Here is a 17,186-nt window from a genome sequence, read left to right as displayed (position 1 = left end):
TACCTATTGGCCCACAATTGTGTCTGGACTTTCAATCCCCCCCATGCATCTCACATGGGAGGAGCGTGGGAACGCATGATCGGCGTTGCCCGCAAAATCCTGGATTCTATGTTGACTGAGACACCCAAACTTACGCATGAAGTTCTCACCACCCTCATGGCGGAAGTTGCAGCTATCATCAACACTTGACCGTTGGTTCCAGTATCTTCAGACCCTGAGAATCCCACCATACTCACCCCAGCTACTTTATTAACTCAAAAGACAGGCGATTGGCCAACACCAGCAGGAAATTTCACCATCAAAGACTTGTACGTCCGTCAATGGAAACAAGTTCAGCTATTGGCCAACACCTTCTGGAAACGATGGAGACAAGAGTATTTGTCTACCCTCCAGGAGCGGCATAAGTGGAAAACCAAAGAACCCAACCTATAAGAAGGCGATCTAGTCTTGCTAAAAGACAAAGATGTCCAAAGAAATCATTGGCCTATGGGACTCGTGCAGCGGGCCGCACCGAGTTCTGATGGTCTCATTCGCCAAATTGAGGTTCAGATAGTGAAGCCACATGAGAACGATAGAGACTCCACGTCTCTCGCCAAAAAGCTCTTCACCCGGCCAATCACCGACCTAGTCCTACTGCTAAAGAAGACCGACTTGGTAAATTGAACCTCAGAGTCCCAGCTGTGGTTCCTGATTCTTCAGATCCAGCTGTTCCTGAGTTTCCAGATCCTGTTGTTCCTGATTCTTCAGTTCCAGCCGTTCCTGAGTTTCCAGATCCTGTTGTTCCTGATTCTTCAGATCCAGCTGTTCCTGAGTTTCCAGATGTTCCTGATCCTGATCCTTCAGCCCCAGCTGTTCCTGTGTTTCCAGATCCAGCTGTTCCTGTTTTTCCAGGTTCTTCAGTTCCTGAGTATCCTGTGAATCCAGTTCCCTTTGTTCCTGAGAAGCTTTGGGTTCCAGTTTTTCTGTTCCAGATTTGGTTCCAGTTTCCTTTACAGGAAGAAGACCTTGTCTCACTTAGAGACAAGAAGGTATACCAGAACCATTGGCCCATGGGACTTGTACACCGGGCCCACCCAGTTGATGAACTACTTCACCAAGCTGAGGTCCAGATCGTGAAGCCACGTGAGTCAGGTCGTGACTCAAAGACTCTTGTACCAGGCTGATCACCGATTTGGTCCTGTTGCTGATGAAGACTGAACCAGAAGATCAAACCTCAAATTATGTATTGTGTTTATGCATTGTTTGATGTAACACTTGCTTATTTTTTACATAATTGTGCATACTTTATATTTACCAATAGTTATGCACGTTTGATACCAAGTTTTTACCTATTTAGTCACAATGTGTATTGTATGCTTAATGCTATATTTTTTGCTATTCAGTTAGTAAGTAGTGGAAATATAAATTTCCAAGCGGGGAGTATTCTGGACCATATAGATCCATGTAACCTTGTATAGCTCTATGTAACCCTAACTGGAGAGCACGCATCAGTATGTTAGTGATAGGTCAGTGGGAGGAGTTTCAAAGGGCATTGGGAGACTTCTTGGACACAAGCCAGATTGGAAGGTCTTTGTCTGAAAGAAGCATGGCCCATCAGATGTGACCCGATGAGCCTGTTCTGCTATAAAGATGGTATGGAGCTTCATCTTTTTACCGATAGAAATGAACAAGAGATGTAATATCGGAGGCAATCATCATAAAAGCAAGTAACCTATCTGAATAAAATATATTTCTTGTTATGAAATCATTTCTTTGTGTTATCTATCTGACTGGATTTAAAAGAAGGCGTTTTTAATTCCGAGTCAGAATAAGGACCTTACATAGTTCTGTAAGTATTCGGGAGGACCTCTGGCCCACCCTGATCTTCTCGGAGCCAGAGTTGGTGCCTGGCCTGCGAGCTCGCCTGCCAGGCTTGGCAGACCAAGACTTTGATGCCCCCTTGACTCAGGCGACCCTCCACCATACTGAGTGGCCGGCGCCTGTAACCCCAGACCAGAATTCCTTGGTGGGGTGGTATTCCCCAAGCCCACACTGGACCCCTCTTGGAAACACTGTTCCACGAGGCCAAGACCAGTAGATGGATTGGCCTGACATTCCGGCTGGCTGTCTTGTTCCATAGACCCGGTGCCCGAGTCAGGAGCTACCTCGTTGGCAAAAACCCCTTCTGGCCCCTGTGAAACTCCCCCATCATGGAGAGACTGTGGTCCACAAATGTGATTGTGGTCTTCCTCCCCCCCGAGAGCTGAGCCAGGAGCGGAAGAGTTGCTGGGCAGACACCAGCAAAGCTGATCGATGTGCCGTTGAATTACACAACCATCCTCCAAGGCCACTTCGTATGACAGCGGCCCCAAGACCTTGCATACTACTGCTGTCACCCAGAGATGTCCAGGTCCATAGTTCCTCGCCCAGACCGGATCGCCCACCTGTAGTCTCCTAGGTGCCCACGGCTGCGACACCTGTGAAGCCACCCGGTCTGGGTGCAACCTGTCCAGTTTTGTGATGAGGCGGCGACCCCAGCGGAGTTCAGCTGGGCTCTTTCCAGTAGCTGTGCACGGTGTGGTGCGGTGGCAAAGAAGAAAGTCCACTAACCTGTGATGCCAGTTTCCGTGAGTGATCCGCTTTAAGGCATCCTTGGTTGTGCGCACCATCCGTTCAGCCTGGCCGTTGGAAACTGGATGGAACGGTGCAGATGTGGCATGCCAGATCATGTTGGCCTGGAGGAAAGCCTTAAACTCAAAAGAAGTGAATTGGGGTCCGTTGTCGGAGACAAGGACATCTGGAAGTTCGTGTGAGGCGAAGATCTCTCTCAGCACCTGGATGGTCCTAGCAGTAGTAGTGGAGGAGACCGGCACGACCTCTAGCCACTTGGAATGGCTGTCCACAAGGAGTAGGAAGAATTGCCCCTGAAAGGGCCCAGCGTAGTCGATATGGACCCTCGACCAAGGGGTATGAGTCTCCTCCCACCTATGAACTGGGGCCTGGGGCATCTCAGGCCTCGACTGTTGACAAACAGTGCACCCGTGGACCTGGGCCTCGGTGTCTTTATCGAGCCCAGGCCACCAAAGATGGCTGCGCGCTAACGCCTTTATCCGGACTATTCCCAGATGTCCCTCGTGCAGAGACTGCAGGACTCTAATCCTCAATGAGGTTGGGATCACTACCCTGCTACCCCATAAAAGGCAACCCTTGAAAGTGGAAAGCTCGTGCTTCCTTTGCCAGAAACTTTGGAATTCTGCACCTGGACACATGTCAGGCCATCCTGACAACACCCATGTCAGCACGCGTGTAAGCGTGTGATCAGTGGCAGTTTCTGCAGCCATGTCCCTAGCATTGAGGGGAGATTCAGGCAATTCCTGAATGGAAAGAATGTGAAGAGCAGGAGCAGGAGCAGGATCTGCCTCTATCTGCTTTAGAGGTAATCTGCTGAGGCCATCTGCATGGCCCATGTCTTTGCCTGGTTTGTGAACCAGTGTATGGTCATATGCAGACAGGAAGATAGACCATCTCAGCATTCTTGGCGATATTATTTGTGGGGTTTGTTTGCTAGTTGTGAACAAACCCAGCAGTGGCTTATGGTCTGTAAAAACCGTGAAGTGGTGGCCATATAAGAAGTCATGGAACTTCTTTATGCCAACCACTATGGCTAAGGCTTCCCTATCTATCTGTGCGTAGTTGCGTTCAGCTGATGATAGGGTCCTAGAGTAGTAGGCTATTGGGACTTGTGCCCCATCCATCTTCAAGTGACTTAATACCGCCCCAATTCCATAAGGATTGCCGGTGTGCATCACAGGCGATGCACACCGGCAATTGCTCATTGAAATGCGCTAAGACCGCATTTGAAGAGAGCAGGGCCTTGACCTCTTTGAAACTCTTTTCATGGACTTGTGTCCACTGCCATGGAGCCTGTTTGTCCAAGAGCCGGTGTAACGGGTCAGCCACTGCAGCCTTGTGTGGAAGGAATGAGTGGTAAAAGTTTAACAGTTTCAGAAAGGCCTGAAGTTCGCCTTTGGATTTGGGACTTGGGGTCTGCTGAATTGCTTGCAGCTTGGATTCAGCAGGGTGGATGCCCTGGGCATCAATGAGGAATCCCAGAAACTCCATGGAGGTAACCCCAATCTTACATTTGTCTTGCCTTAGCTTCAGCCCCGCTTGGCGGAAACGTAGCAAAACAGCTCTCAGCCTCTCAGCTAAATTGTCTGATGAGTCCCCAGCGATGAGGACATCATCAAAGTACAGGCAAACGCCAGGGATATTGCAGAGCATTTGCTCCATCACACTCTGGAAAATGCCAGGGGCCACATTGACACCAAACTGCAGTCTTCTTACCTTGAATGCCCCCCTGTGGGTTACTATGGTTTGTGCCTCGGCCGTTGCCTCAACTGGCAATTGTTGATAGGCCTGAGCCAGGTCAAGCTTAGCAAAGATCCAGCCCCCTTTGAGGGAGGCCAGAATGTGGCTGACCACAGGTACCGGGTACGAATGCTGCTACAGCGCTTTGTTAAGCGTGCACTTGTAGTCCGCACAGATTTGGACTTCGCCTTCAGTGGTGTAACTATGGGCGTTTCCCATGGACTACTGTCCACAGGCTCTAAGATGCCTTGCTGAATCAGCTTATCCAGCTCTGCATCTATTTTACTTTTTAATGCGAAGGGCACCCTGCGTGGCTTGATTTTAATGGGGGCTATGGCTGTGTCCAGCCTCAGGGAAATAGGAGGGCCTTTGTAGGAGCCAAGTTCTGGACTAAACACATCTGCAAACTCCTTGCAGACCCCAGCCAGGCCTGTTGTTTGCACTCTGTTTATTCCAGTCACCTGAATCCCAAGGGCCTCAAACCAGTCGAGTCCAATAAGGCTCATGCGGTCTCCCCCAACCACAACTACATCTAGCAGCCCTTCAAAATTCCTACGCTGCACCTTGAGTGTGGCCTCCCCCCTCACGTTGACTCTGGAATTTTGGAAATCTGTGAGGATGAGGTTCGACGGCCTGAGTTTAACCCGTAGGCCGCTTCTGCTGCAAACCTTGTTAAAGGTGTCTAGGGAGATGATCGATAGAGCGGACCCTGTGTCCAGCTCCATCGACAAGGGGACCCCTTGCAACTTCACGTCAATGTGAAGCTTCTTCCTAAGTGGCCTGTGGACCCCCGTTCTAAAAATGCTCCTACGTGACGCGCAGAAACCCACCCTGTTCTGGCTGGGACCCTGGTACCTTTCTGAGGCAATTCTTCTGGGTAACGTTCCTTCTGGCGACCCAAACAGACGGATGCAATGTGGCCTTGCCTACCACATGCCCTGCAGATGGCGGAGTGGAAACGGCAGTCTGCGCGGCGATGGCGGCCTCCACACCCGACGCACCGAGGGGTTGATGCTGACTGGGCCTTTCCTCCTTGAGGCCTTCTCTCCGTAGTCTGATGCAGCTGGTCTTCTTCCGATTCTGGATCCTGTTCGGAGTCTTCATCCGCAACCTCTTGATGGACGGTGACTGGAACTTGAGGGTGCTTGGCTAGCCGCAAGGCCTTCACAGCTCCGCCGGCTGTTTCTTCGGCTGCAATTTCCCTCAAGGCATCTTGGAACGAGAGGTCTTCCTTCGCGAAGAACTTCTGCTGCAACTCACGACTTCGCAGGCCACAGACTAAACGATCTCTGAGTCTCTCTTCCAAGTCCTTGAACTCGCAGGGCCTAGCTGCCTGTCGTAAGGCCGCAACAAATTCCGCAGCAGACTCACCAGGCCTCTGGTTCCTCTGCTTGAACACGTGTCGCCAGGCAATCACTGAAAGCTTGGGTTCAAAGTGCTCTCGAAGCATCCTCTTCAATTCAGTGTAGGCGATTGATTCCAGTGGTGGTGGGGCGACCAGATTCTCAGCAATATCGAAAGTCTCTTGCCCACAGACACACAGCAACGTAGCAGCTTTGAGGCCGTCTTCCCGGATCTGATTCACCCGAAAGTAGTTCTCTACCCGGGCCATGTACGAACTCCAGCATTCTGGATGAGCTGTGTCAAACTCCGACATCCGGCCTATCTTGGACATTGTTGCAGTCCAGGAACTTCGTCCATGCCTCTTGCTGCAAGGGTTGAGAAGGGGTCCCCTCTGCCGAGCTCACCTCCAGCGTTTCTGTACTGGCAGGCCGAGTTGCGATTTCTGGACGCCGAACTTCTCCGAGCTTCAGGCCTCCCGTGGTGAGTCAGCCTAGCTTCTTACGTTGTTTCCATTGCAGGCAATCCCACCTTCGTCGCCAATCTTCTGTTTTCGAGGAAGAGGCATTGAGACGAAGCACGGGTTCAAACAAGTCCTTCCTTTATTCCAAACAGCAACAGAACTGGTTACAAAATGGTGCAGTTCCCTTTTATAGTCCCCTGCAAGGTACCTTGCTGGCCAATCATTGCAAGGGCTTTTTCCCGCCTTGTGCATGCGCGCAAGGCTGGAAACAGCCTTTCTGGTCTCGGGCATCCACGTGGTCTGCCCGGGCCAATCATTGCAGCCTGCGTCTGTAGGCCCAGGACATAACAGTTCCATTCTTACCCTGAGGCTCACAGTAATGTAGGCTTCTAGTTAAGGTTTGACTTCTGTCCTCTCTCTTTTTAGAAATTAGGGTTGGAATCACAATAAGCCCAAATAAAATTCTGCAAATTTTGAGACGCTCAAAGAAAGCAGGTTCTTACTCTGTAAAAAAAAAAAACTGTCTACAGTTTGAGATCCTGTAGGAAAGCAAAGTATCTTCTAACACTAGAAGTATTTTGCAAGCTGAGAAAATACACCTTTCTAAAGAATATGTTCAGTGACTCTAAAATGTTGAACAAATTTCTGCCTTTCAGTTTAGTTCAGCTTCCCACCATTCCTTTGAAAAAATCAAGCATTGAACTTTTTTTGCAATTAGTGCCATATATTAAGCTGATTGTATGCTTTGTCTCCTCTTTCCAATTCCAGGTTGACAAAAACTTATAAGGAGCTCCTGCACCATAGTCTCTCTTATTAACACCTCCCCAGGATTGGCTTGTTTTGCACAGCATCCAGGCTGGGCCATCAATTCCCTCTAGTTGACCTCACCTTGGCCAGGACAACTCACCATACCTCAGAGATGGGGGTGGCCAAAGTCATCCGGCACTTCAGTGGGGGCGACGGGGCAGGAGAACTCCAAGAAGATGAGTCAGTGGAATCCCCCCAAAACTGCCACAACGGCAAGCTCGTCATCATCCAGCCACGCAGCCGTTTTGTGAAGAAGGATGGCCACTGCAACGTGCAGTTTGTCAACATGAGTGAAAAGGGTCAGCGGTATCTTACCGATATCTTCACCACCTGTGTGGATATCTGCTGGCGCTGGATGTTCCTCATCTTCTGCCTTTCTTTTGTGCTCTCCTGGCTTCTCTTTGGCTTCACTTTCTGGCTCATTGCTGTACTTCACGGAGATCTTGCACCTGAGCACCCTCCCAACTCAAGGCCTTGCTTCTCCGAGGTCACCAGTTTCATGGCTGCCTTCCTCTTCTCCTTGGAGACCCAGACGTCCATTGGATATGGCTTCCGTAGCGTGACAGAGGAATGCCCCTCAGCTGTCCTGGCTGTGGTCTTGCAGTGCATTCTGGGATGCATCATTGATGCCTTCATCATTGGTGCCATTATGGCCAAGATAGCCAAGCCAAAGAAACGCGACGAGACCCTTGTTTTTAGCGAGACTGCTGTGGTGGCCATGCGAGATGGAAAGCTCTGCCTTATGTGGCGTGTGGCTAACCTGCGGAAGAGCCACCTGGTAGAGGCCCATGTCCGGGCCCAGCTGCTGCAGGTAAGGAGAATATTGGTGAGAAACCTATCAGTAACAGACAAAAAAGCAGTCAGACATTTGACCCCTGATCTAGGCTTTACACTGAGAGAGCCAACAACTTCAATCTCATTTTTTTCAACCATCAAAAATGATTATTGGCTCCACAGGATGGATTTTACACTTTGTCCTATATAAATAGCCTAATATATAATCTCTCCTCCTTCCTTTGTCTCCTTTTCACATAGCCTCGTGTGACCCCTGAAGGCAAGTACATTCCCCTGGATCACAGTGATGTTAATGTGGGCTTTGATAGTGGCACTGACCGCATTTTTCTGGTCTCCCCTGTGACCATTGTGCACGAGATTGATGCGGAAAGCCCTCTTTATGAGTATGGTCCTATGGAGCTGGCCAATGCTGACTTTGAACTGGTGGTCATTTTGGAAGGTATGGTAGAAGCTACTGCCATGACCACTCAATGCCGTAGTTCCTATCTGCCAAGTGAACTGCGCTGGGGACATCGCTTTGAACCTGTACTCTTTGAACGGCATGGGCACTATGAGGTTGATTACCAGCACTTCCATCGTACATATGAGGTGCCTGGAACCCCAGCATGCAGTGCCAAGGAACTCAGCCAACGTAAATACAGGGTCTCCCCCATTGGAACCACTGCTGCTCATTCTTCCTTCTGCTATGAGAATGAACTGGCACTTACAACCTGTCATGAGGAAGAGGAGGAGGAAGAAAGCCAGGGAAAACAGTGGGTGAGTGTGGAGAATGAAACAACCACTACCACGTGACGTGATCCTTGTCTCTCAACTGAGGAGAGCTGAGGAAAGAAGAGGTAGCACCCATCCCAGACTTCACATAGTTGGGCTGTTAAAACAATTGGCCAAAGGACCACATTTTCATACTTTGACTGACTGTACCCCCAAATCAAACATCTCAGCTTGGTTGTTGCTAGAATAAATAGCATGGAATGAACAGAAGACTTTTCTAGATCATTTGTCTCTGAGGAGAGTTAAGGGGTTATAGATATACACTATGTCTATGTGAGGGGAAAGGGGAAGTTTTAGCCCAGGCAAACTTGCGAGAAAGAATACCCATTTCATGGATTTCAAAACAGCCTATGTATAACCTGATGTTTGTGGTAATACAAATTAAGATAACACTAGTTAGGTGGAAGTCTGATGGATCAACAATATGTTTACTGTAAGGAGCTTGAAAGCTCTGTAAGAAGATGCTTGATGATGCTCTACTAGTGGCTGCCCCATCGTAGCTGTCTCATGTATGAAGCTCCAGGAAGCAAATGGAGAAGAAGCATTCTGTGAACAGTGGAAATGATGGTTAGGTGAAATACTACAGAACTGGAATATGTCTGGTCTATAATGAAGCAGTTCTGCCATGTTTAAAGATGTGCATTTCTTTTCATAGAAATGATATATCCACAGGGCAATAACCTAATCGTACACCCCAGGAATACCCCTTTCTCAAGCCCAGATGAGGAACCATTTCCTAATTAGTCCTGCAAAAGTAACTGGAAATTCTTAACAAGTACACATGCTGAGAAGTTTATTATTGTGGTCTGATAATACTTGGAATAAAGGAGTCTTTATAAGAATGGGTAATATAGTGTACTGCATAACATACACGTGGAACTACAAAACAAGTGTTTGCATTAAAAATGCAATGTAACCTGTGATAGCCATATTATTTTTTTCATGCTTATGGGAATACATACATATAAACTTTCATATTAACAGGGATATGAAAGGCTGCCTACTCTAAAATTAATTTTTGGAAGGCAAACAAAGAGAACTATAGATTTAGAGTTAAATCTGTTCTGTTCTGCTCTTTTCCCCATGTTGTACATGAGTGATAACAAAAATGGTCAATAGTTCATCTTCTGCTGATGTACTCCATTGATTTCAGTGACACAGATGAAAGCTTGTTAAATAGTTGTGGCACCTGGATCAGAACTTTTAAACTTGTATTTTGCTGAGCTCAGTGCTTCTCATCCATCCACTTGCTCTATGGCTAACTTTGAGGAATGGCCAGAAAAGAAGGATGGATTGGGGAGGAAGGAAAGAAAGATTATCCTAGCATCACATTAAAAATCTCAGTCTAATCATCTGCTCCCCAAAGCTTGATGCATATCAGATCTGTGAAAAATCCTGACACAAACAGCTGCTACCCAAGCTGTTGGATGGTAGCAACATAGGCTGAAGGTCAAAGAGATGATAGCTGAGATTGGATTTGCCGCTGGGATCTCAGATTAATATGACACAGTTCCATCATTAATCTTGTTTTATGCCAGCAACACGGGCGGGTAGAGGCAAACACATTGGGCTGTACCCTCTTCACAGTTTTCATTCCTCTCCTATCACCCTGGACCTCAAAGCACTGGCACCCAGTGTTCATTTGGGTGCCAATAATGTGACAGAACGTCAAGAACTCCTCAGCACCAACATAAGCAGATGACAAATTCAAGTGATAAAGCATTCTCCTTAAACTTAAAATATCCTCTCATGGGTCTCTAATCTCTAGGCCCAGGCATATTTTAGATTGACATGTGAAGGTTACCTCCAGATTGGGGCAGAGGTCAAATACACATTGTTTTGTCATGCTTCTTTACTGAGTGACCTGTGTCTGCCTATGGCTACTTCCATATTGTTGATGTTCTCTATCTTGACCAGCCAACCTTGGTCTAAGATCTCACCCCAATGTTGCTTCTGGTGTGTCTAGAAAGAAAATAATAACTATCTGTACTTCATTCACCTTTAACATCACAGCTTATTCCCTTTCTTCTTCCATGGGTAGGAATATTTGGTATACCTTGACAGGCAAATTTTTGAGATACAATTATACAAATATAAGTTTTCAGTCATCATCATCATCATCATCATCATCATCATCATCATCATCATCATCATCATCATCATATCACATTTTTATATATGTGAGGAAGAATCCTACCTGTATTTGTTTTCTGATGCTTCAGATTTGGGCTACCTCATTAATTAGTACCAATTCTTCTCTTATCACAAATCTCTCTTATTTCTTCTTCCACTACAAAATAGTTATCCTACTTAAAATAAAAATATTACTCTACTCTATTTTAAATATATAATCTATCAGTCAATCTATTTCTATATATATAAAAAAAAATCATTTCAGCCCATCAGGTGAGATTTAAATCTCGTCCAAATAATTATCATATCTAAAACAAGCATATTGTTTCACAAAATATCATCTTGCTAACTTCACATATTCAGTTAATTGTTAAGTCAGTCCAGATCTCTAAAGCCTTTTTAACCCATTAAGTAAAATTTTAAATCACATTTTTAAATCTAACTCTAGCTTTCTTTCTGTGCCAGGCCGGTTTCCATAATACCGCATCTGTACCATCAAATCTCAGTATTTGAGTACGGGTATTTATCGACACATCAATCTGGTCTAAGTTCTCTTCCCTTTCTTCCAGTATCATCTGGATAGTATAGTCAATGTTGTTCCATGTTGTAGTTACTAGTTGATTATCCAGATTATCACAGCTTTCAATAGATCGCATCTGAAAGTCAGTTCCTGTTGCTTTTAAGACTGCAAGTATTTCAGTTGAAGTCATTCTTTGATCATCAGAGTTCTCCATAATGTGTACGTAGGCTTGTGAAATATCCTCTTCTGTAGTGATTAGTTGACTTGTGGAATGATCAATTAGAGTCTCAGTTTGAAATTTTAAGTCAAGCGTTTTTCTAGAGCTCAATTGATCAGTAGCTTCTTCCTCCATCTCTTTAAATTGTGTGCACTGTTGCATATAGGCCTCTTTAAAGCTAGTCTGTTCCTCCTTTATTGTTCCTTGGCCTATAAGTTGGTCCATTAAAATTTGAAATTCAGTTTGTGGTTCTGCAAAATGATCTTTAATTTTTCTCCAAGATTTCATGTACTCTGTAGCTTCCAGGATTTTTTCCAATATAAGCTCATAATCAAGCTGTGGGTAAGATTCCTCCATTTCCATGATAAAATAGTCTTTTAGTCTTTTAGTAGAAGTTATATTTATTAGAAGTCAACAAATATCCACCTCCACAATTTCTAGTAAGCAAATTCAGCCCACAGCTGCTTCAAGGCCTTTATCTTTTCCCTTTTATTATCATTTGAAGGTCAAATCCATCTTCAAACACCAAGAGAAAGTACAATTGCAGTAACACTTTTCACCACAAGATGTCCTAAGTAGGCTGCAAAATCTTTTTTTCCGATTTAATTTTTTTTTTTATCTCATTAGGAAAATAGAGGAAAAAAAGCAAATATGTCCAGCATAGTAGATAAAATAATAATAATGTTCTATGATAAGGATTTTTTTCAGGGCCCCAAAATATCCAAAAAATTAAATATCCAATAAAAATTTACTGTTTTATAGTTTTGTTCAAAGCTTTTTTCCCAAGTAAACAAACACCGCTCTCTTAGGGCAGGGAAGTCATTCAGAGGCTTTTTACAGGAAAATAGTTGGGGCTAAGAGAGGGAAGGAAAGGTCTCACCCAGATTTCTCCACGGTGGTTCTTCACGCTTAGCTGTTCTTCTGACTTTCGGCTGGTGCAGCTAGGTGATCGGCCATTTTACTGGCCGATCTTTTTTCCAACGGCCCTAAGGAGCTAGCGTAGACTGAGGAAGGAGCTGCCGCCCTTCCACAGTCAACGAGGGCCTCCTCGATGGTGGTCGCCCCTCCAGGGCAACTTTTCGACCCGATTAAGGGTCTGCCAGAGGAGGGAAAGCAGCCGGCGAAGAGACAGAGCTCTTCGCACGACTGCACATGCTGCGATCCGGAACTGGAAGTCAGTCCTGCTTTATTTCTTGATTGAAGCCATGTCCCCCTCTAATTTCTGACAGCTCTGAAACCAGTGTGCAGTATAAAAAATACTTAAATGTCACAAATGAACATGCACAAGACAAGGTTAACCTTTGAATAAAAGAACATTTGTATTGGACAATTGAGAACCATCTTCTTGAGGTTCACATGTAGGAGGTTACCTCAGAAACGGTCTCATCCCAATTATATCATCCCATCCCACCCAGTCAGGCAGAGGGAATCTGTTGTAGATCCCTTTGGTTAAAGTCTTTTTAATGGTAGGATCCAGGATGAGAGCCTTCCCTGCTTTGGACCCACTCTTTGGAACACCTTACTTCCAGAAGTGAGGTGGGCCCCCATTCTTCCTGACTTCAGAAAGAGTGCTAAGACCTGGTTCTGCCAATTGGCATAATGTTATGCACAAGAAATAAGTAGCCGGGATAAAGTTCAAAAGCATTATGAGTTTATTTCATGCCACCTGTACACAAGAATCTGATCTACTAATGGTGAACACAAATTGACAGCAGATAAGAGTTAACAGACTTCAAGGGGGGTGGACTTAGGTCTCTTATGGGGACATGTTGACTCCAAATTCATGATGCTTTTGACCCCGTCCTTGGCTCAGCCTGGTTATCTACACACAGGGGTTGAAGAGTGTTAGAGAACCCTGGGGATGGTTGGTGTCATGAGGGTGTGCTCTCCCCCTTTTTAACTTTTAATTCTGTAACCTTCTAATCTGGTTTTTAACTTTGTTCTTATTTATGCTTTTATATTTTGCAACATGTTTTTATTGTAAGCTATCCAGAATCACTTAGGTAAGGTAGGTAGTATAGAAATGTGATGAATGGGTGGATGGATGGATGGATGAAATAAGGATGGAGTCAGGAACCAAAAAGGTGCCAACTAAGAAATGAAGCTCATTTGAGGAAGAAAGGTGCCCAATCAGCCTTAGAGGTTAAATAGGAAGAAGTAGAAGAGAACATGGCAACCACTAAAGCCAATCAGAAAGCAGCCAGTTAATCCCATGGATTCCCAGCCCTTTACTTACTTTGGGGACCCAGAGAAAAAAGTAAAAATATTAACACTTCCAATCAACTACATTTTTGCTGGCAACAGCAAAAATGAACCAAAGGGGGGCTGGCAAAATCAGGCCCTCGTTCTGCTCAAATGCCTGGCACACTCCTGGGAACCCGAAGGAAAAGTTTTGAAAGGAGCTATTCTTCTCCTCTTTTCATTCTTTCATATAAACAGAACTTGAGGATTGCCTGTGGAAAGAACTGAGCAAAGATACAGATGCTTTAAAAAAAAGGATACAGCAAAGTGTATCACAACTCCAAATAAATTATTTTAACAAGCTTCATAAACATACGAAAACAGTTAAGATTCACTGGAAATGGGCTATAGAAACATGCTCCATCTCTGTTCTGTATTAGCGCTAAATCTATCACTGGCCAACTTGCATGGCCAATGGCCAACTGATCAGCATCCACAGAGTAATTTATTTGTCAGTGCCCCCATGACAACAGCCCGCTGCAGTCTATTGTCGCCTCATCCCTTCCTTTGAGAGAATTCTGGCAGAAGAAATGGAGACTTCCAGAGAGATGATCCAATCCCACTCTCTACTGTCCATCACTGGAATTGCAAGCCTGCAACAGCACTGCATTCGAGTTTGTTTTTTAGATATACAAGTCAAGCTAACTCAGTCCTGTGTCACTTTAACAAGTAAGAAACATTGTGCACTACACATCTAAAAATATTTTTGTAGAGTTGTTCAGTTATTTCCAACATTTGTGATCCAACAGATATTTCATCCAGACTGTAAGTCAGCAACTGCATCTCTGAGTTCTTTACATTTATCTAGGCAATAAAGAAATGTATGAATTGTTATTCTGAGTTACAGCTGCATATACCCCTATAGTTCATGCATCCAAGTTTTACAATTCATGAGGAACTGTATATGCATTTCTGTGCTACATACATTCAAAGCACCATCAGATAGCAAAGAGTTGCAAAATTCTATATTTTGCTGCCTTCTAATGATTGTCTGGATTTGTGCAGACCAATATAAGGATGCTTAGAAATATATGATGTACTGTAGAGTTCCCTATTCTAGGTGCATTAGACAGCAGCTCCCAGGGATGTCCAAACATAAATTTTTTTTGGGGGGGGCAAGCATCAAATTAGGGGAAGGCTGTTCTAACACAACAGGTAAGATTAAGAGTGACTGCTAAAGTAATCCTATATTCTCTTTTTTTAATTTTTATTTATTCCTTTTTCACTATACAACAAAAATAAAAATAAAAATACATTTTTTCCTTAACAGTGCTGTGTTATACATATACATATATATTAAAAATAACACAAAAAAAGCCCTGAGGAAGTTGGCAGTTTGCCAACGAAAGCTAGGTTTTCAATTTTTGTAGATTTCTTTTAATAATTTTGTAGGTTTTAACCAGTATTTGTCATGTTGGTTTTTACCATCAAATATTTTTAGAGTCTCTTCTTCTCCTGGTGTTCTTTACTTCTTGTTGTGCTATATACATATATATATAGATAGATCTCATATATATTATTTACAAATATTTACATTAGTAATCATATCTTTTTTTTTCTCTGTTCTAGCCAATCATAACATTTGTTCCATATCTCATAGAATTCTGTTGCCTCCTTGCCTTTTAGTTCTAGCGTAAGTTTGTTCATTTCCACACATTCTAATATTTTATATATAATCATATCATTTGTAGGTATGTTTTCACCTTTCCAACACTGGGCATATACTATGCGGGCTGCTGTTAATATATGTACAATGATGTATTGGAGTTGTTTTTCCATCTTTAAATTTATTATACCCCAAAAAAATAGTTCAGGTTTGAGTTCAATTTGCATCTTTGTTATCTCCTGTATCCAGTTCCTTATCCGTTCCCAATAGATCTTTGCTTTAGGGCACAGCCACCACATATGATAGAATGTTCCCTCCTTATTTTTACATTTCCAGCATTCCGGATTCATATTTTTGTACATTTTAGCCAATCTCGCCGGTGTTAAATGCCATCTATAGAACATTTTATATTGATTTTCCCTATATACAGTTGACAATGTCAGTTTACAATTTATGTTCCATAATCTTTCCCATTCTTCCAGTTTTATATTTCGGCCCACATTTCATGCCCATGCTATCATTGGCCCTTTTACTATTTCTTCCTCCAAATCTACCTCTAATAAATATTTATAAGTTTTTGTTAGAAATTTTCCTTCCTTACCTGTTAAAATTTTATCCAATTGCTGTGGGGTCTGGTTTATTCCGTGCTCTTCCATATCCTTACTATGTTTAGATTGGATCTGTAAGTATGGCCACCAATCTATAATTATTCCCTGTTCTTCTAATTCTTCTCTTGAGTTGAGGTTTCCTTGGTTATCTAGTAATTCTTTGTATCTAATCATCTTTTTTTATCCAATGTGTTAGGGTGGATCATTGCCTCCATCGGTGAAATCCAATTTGGGATTTTCCTATAGTGTCTTTTTTTAACTTTTTCCCATGTCCGAATCAGCGCATCTCTTATCTGATGTTGATAAAAATATGTGTGTGTTTTCTTGTGTTTTCCCCATAAAAAGGCATGCCAGCCTGCAGGTCATGCCCTTCAATCATTAAAACCCTTTTACTGTCTAGGTTTATCCAATCCTTAATCCAGAGTAATCCAGCTGCTTGGTAGTAAATTTCCCATTTTGGGAGCCCAAGTCCACCTCTACTTCTACTATCTTGTAACATTTTCATGTTTATTCGTGCTTTTTTGCCCAACCAAATAAATTTGTTTATTATTTTGTCCAATTCTTCAAAAAAAAAAATTCTCTAATTTTATCGGGACTGTTTGGAATAAATATAATAGTCTTGGTAATATATTCATTTTAATCAACGCAATCCTACCTAGTAATGATAATTGTAATTTCCCTCAGGCCTCAAAATCTTTTTTCATTTGTAATATCAATTTTTTTATAGTTATCCTCTTTTATTGAGGAACATCTTGTGGTAAGCCAAATTCCTAGATATTTAATCTTTTTTACAATTTGCAATTCCAGATTCTCTTCTAATTTCCTTTTCTGTTTTTCAGTTAGGTTTTTAACTAACATTTTGGTCTTTTCTCTATTAATTTTTAATCCTGCCACTATTCCGTATTTTTCTATTTCGTTCATCAAAATGTTTCCTCTCTCTAGTGGTTCCTCTATAAAAAAGACCAAATCGTCCGCAAATGCCTGTGTCTTATATTATTCTGTCTTAACCTGTACCCCTTTTATCTCTTTATTAGTTCTAATTTGAGTTAATAGCACTTCTAAGGTCAAAATAAAAAGTAGAGGTGACATTGGACATCCCTGTCTTACTCCTTTATTTATTTCAAAGCTTTTTGTATTATTTATTTATTTATTTATATTTAAACTTCTATGCCGCCCTTCTCCCCAGAGGGACTCAGGGCGGCTCACAGCATGTTAAAAAACAACACAAAAAAACATTTCCCCTATAAAACCAATTAAAAAGCAAATATATTAATAGCTGTGTCATATTTAAAATCTTTAAAAATTTTTAAAAATTATTCCCTATTTAAAATTCA

The 17,186-nt window shown here is 43.3% G+C and overlaps 1 protein-coding gene across 1 annotated transcript; it reads left to right on the top strand.

Annotated features, from left to right (window-relative positions):
• The first annotated feature begins 7,073 nt into the window (after nucleotides 1–7,073).
• On the top strand, nucleotides 7,074–8,548 carry LOC107292153 (ATP-sensitive inward rectifier potassium channel 14-like). The gene is made up of 2 exons (XM_015821214.1): nucleotides 7,074–7,772; nucleotides 7,997–8,548. The coding sequence occupies exons 1-2, from the start codon at nucleotides 7,074–7,076 to the stop codon at nucleotides 8,546–8,548; spliced, it is 1,251 nt and encodes a 416-aa protein (XP_015676700.1).
• The last annotated feature ends 8,638 nt before the right edge of the window (nucleotides 8,549–17,186 follow it).

Source organism: Protobothrops mucrosquamatus, unplaced genomic scaffold, assembly GCF_001527695.2.
Source record: "Protobothrops mucrosquamatus isolate PMUCROS unplaced genomic scaffold, P.Mucros_1.0 scaffold1277, whole genome shotgun sequence".
In the NCBI taxonomy this organism is placed as follows: domain Eukaryota; kingdom Metazoa; phylum Chordata; class Lepidosauria; order Squamata; family Viperidae; genus Protobothrops; species Protobothrops mucrosquamatus.
Note: the sequence above shows the minus strand (reverse complement) of the source record. Positions and strands in the feature narration are given on the sequence as shown.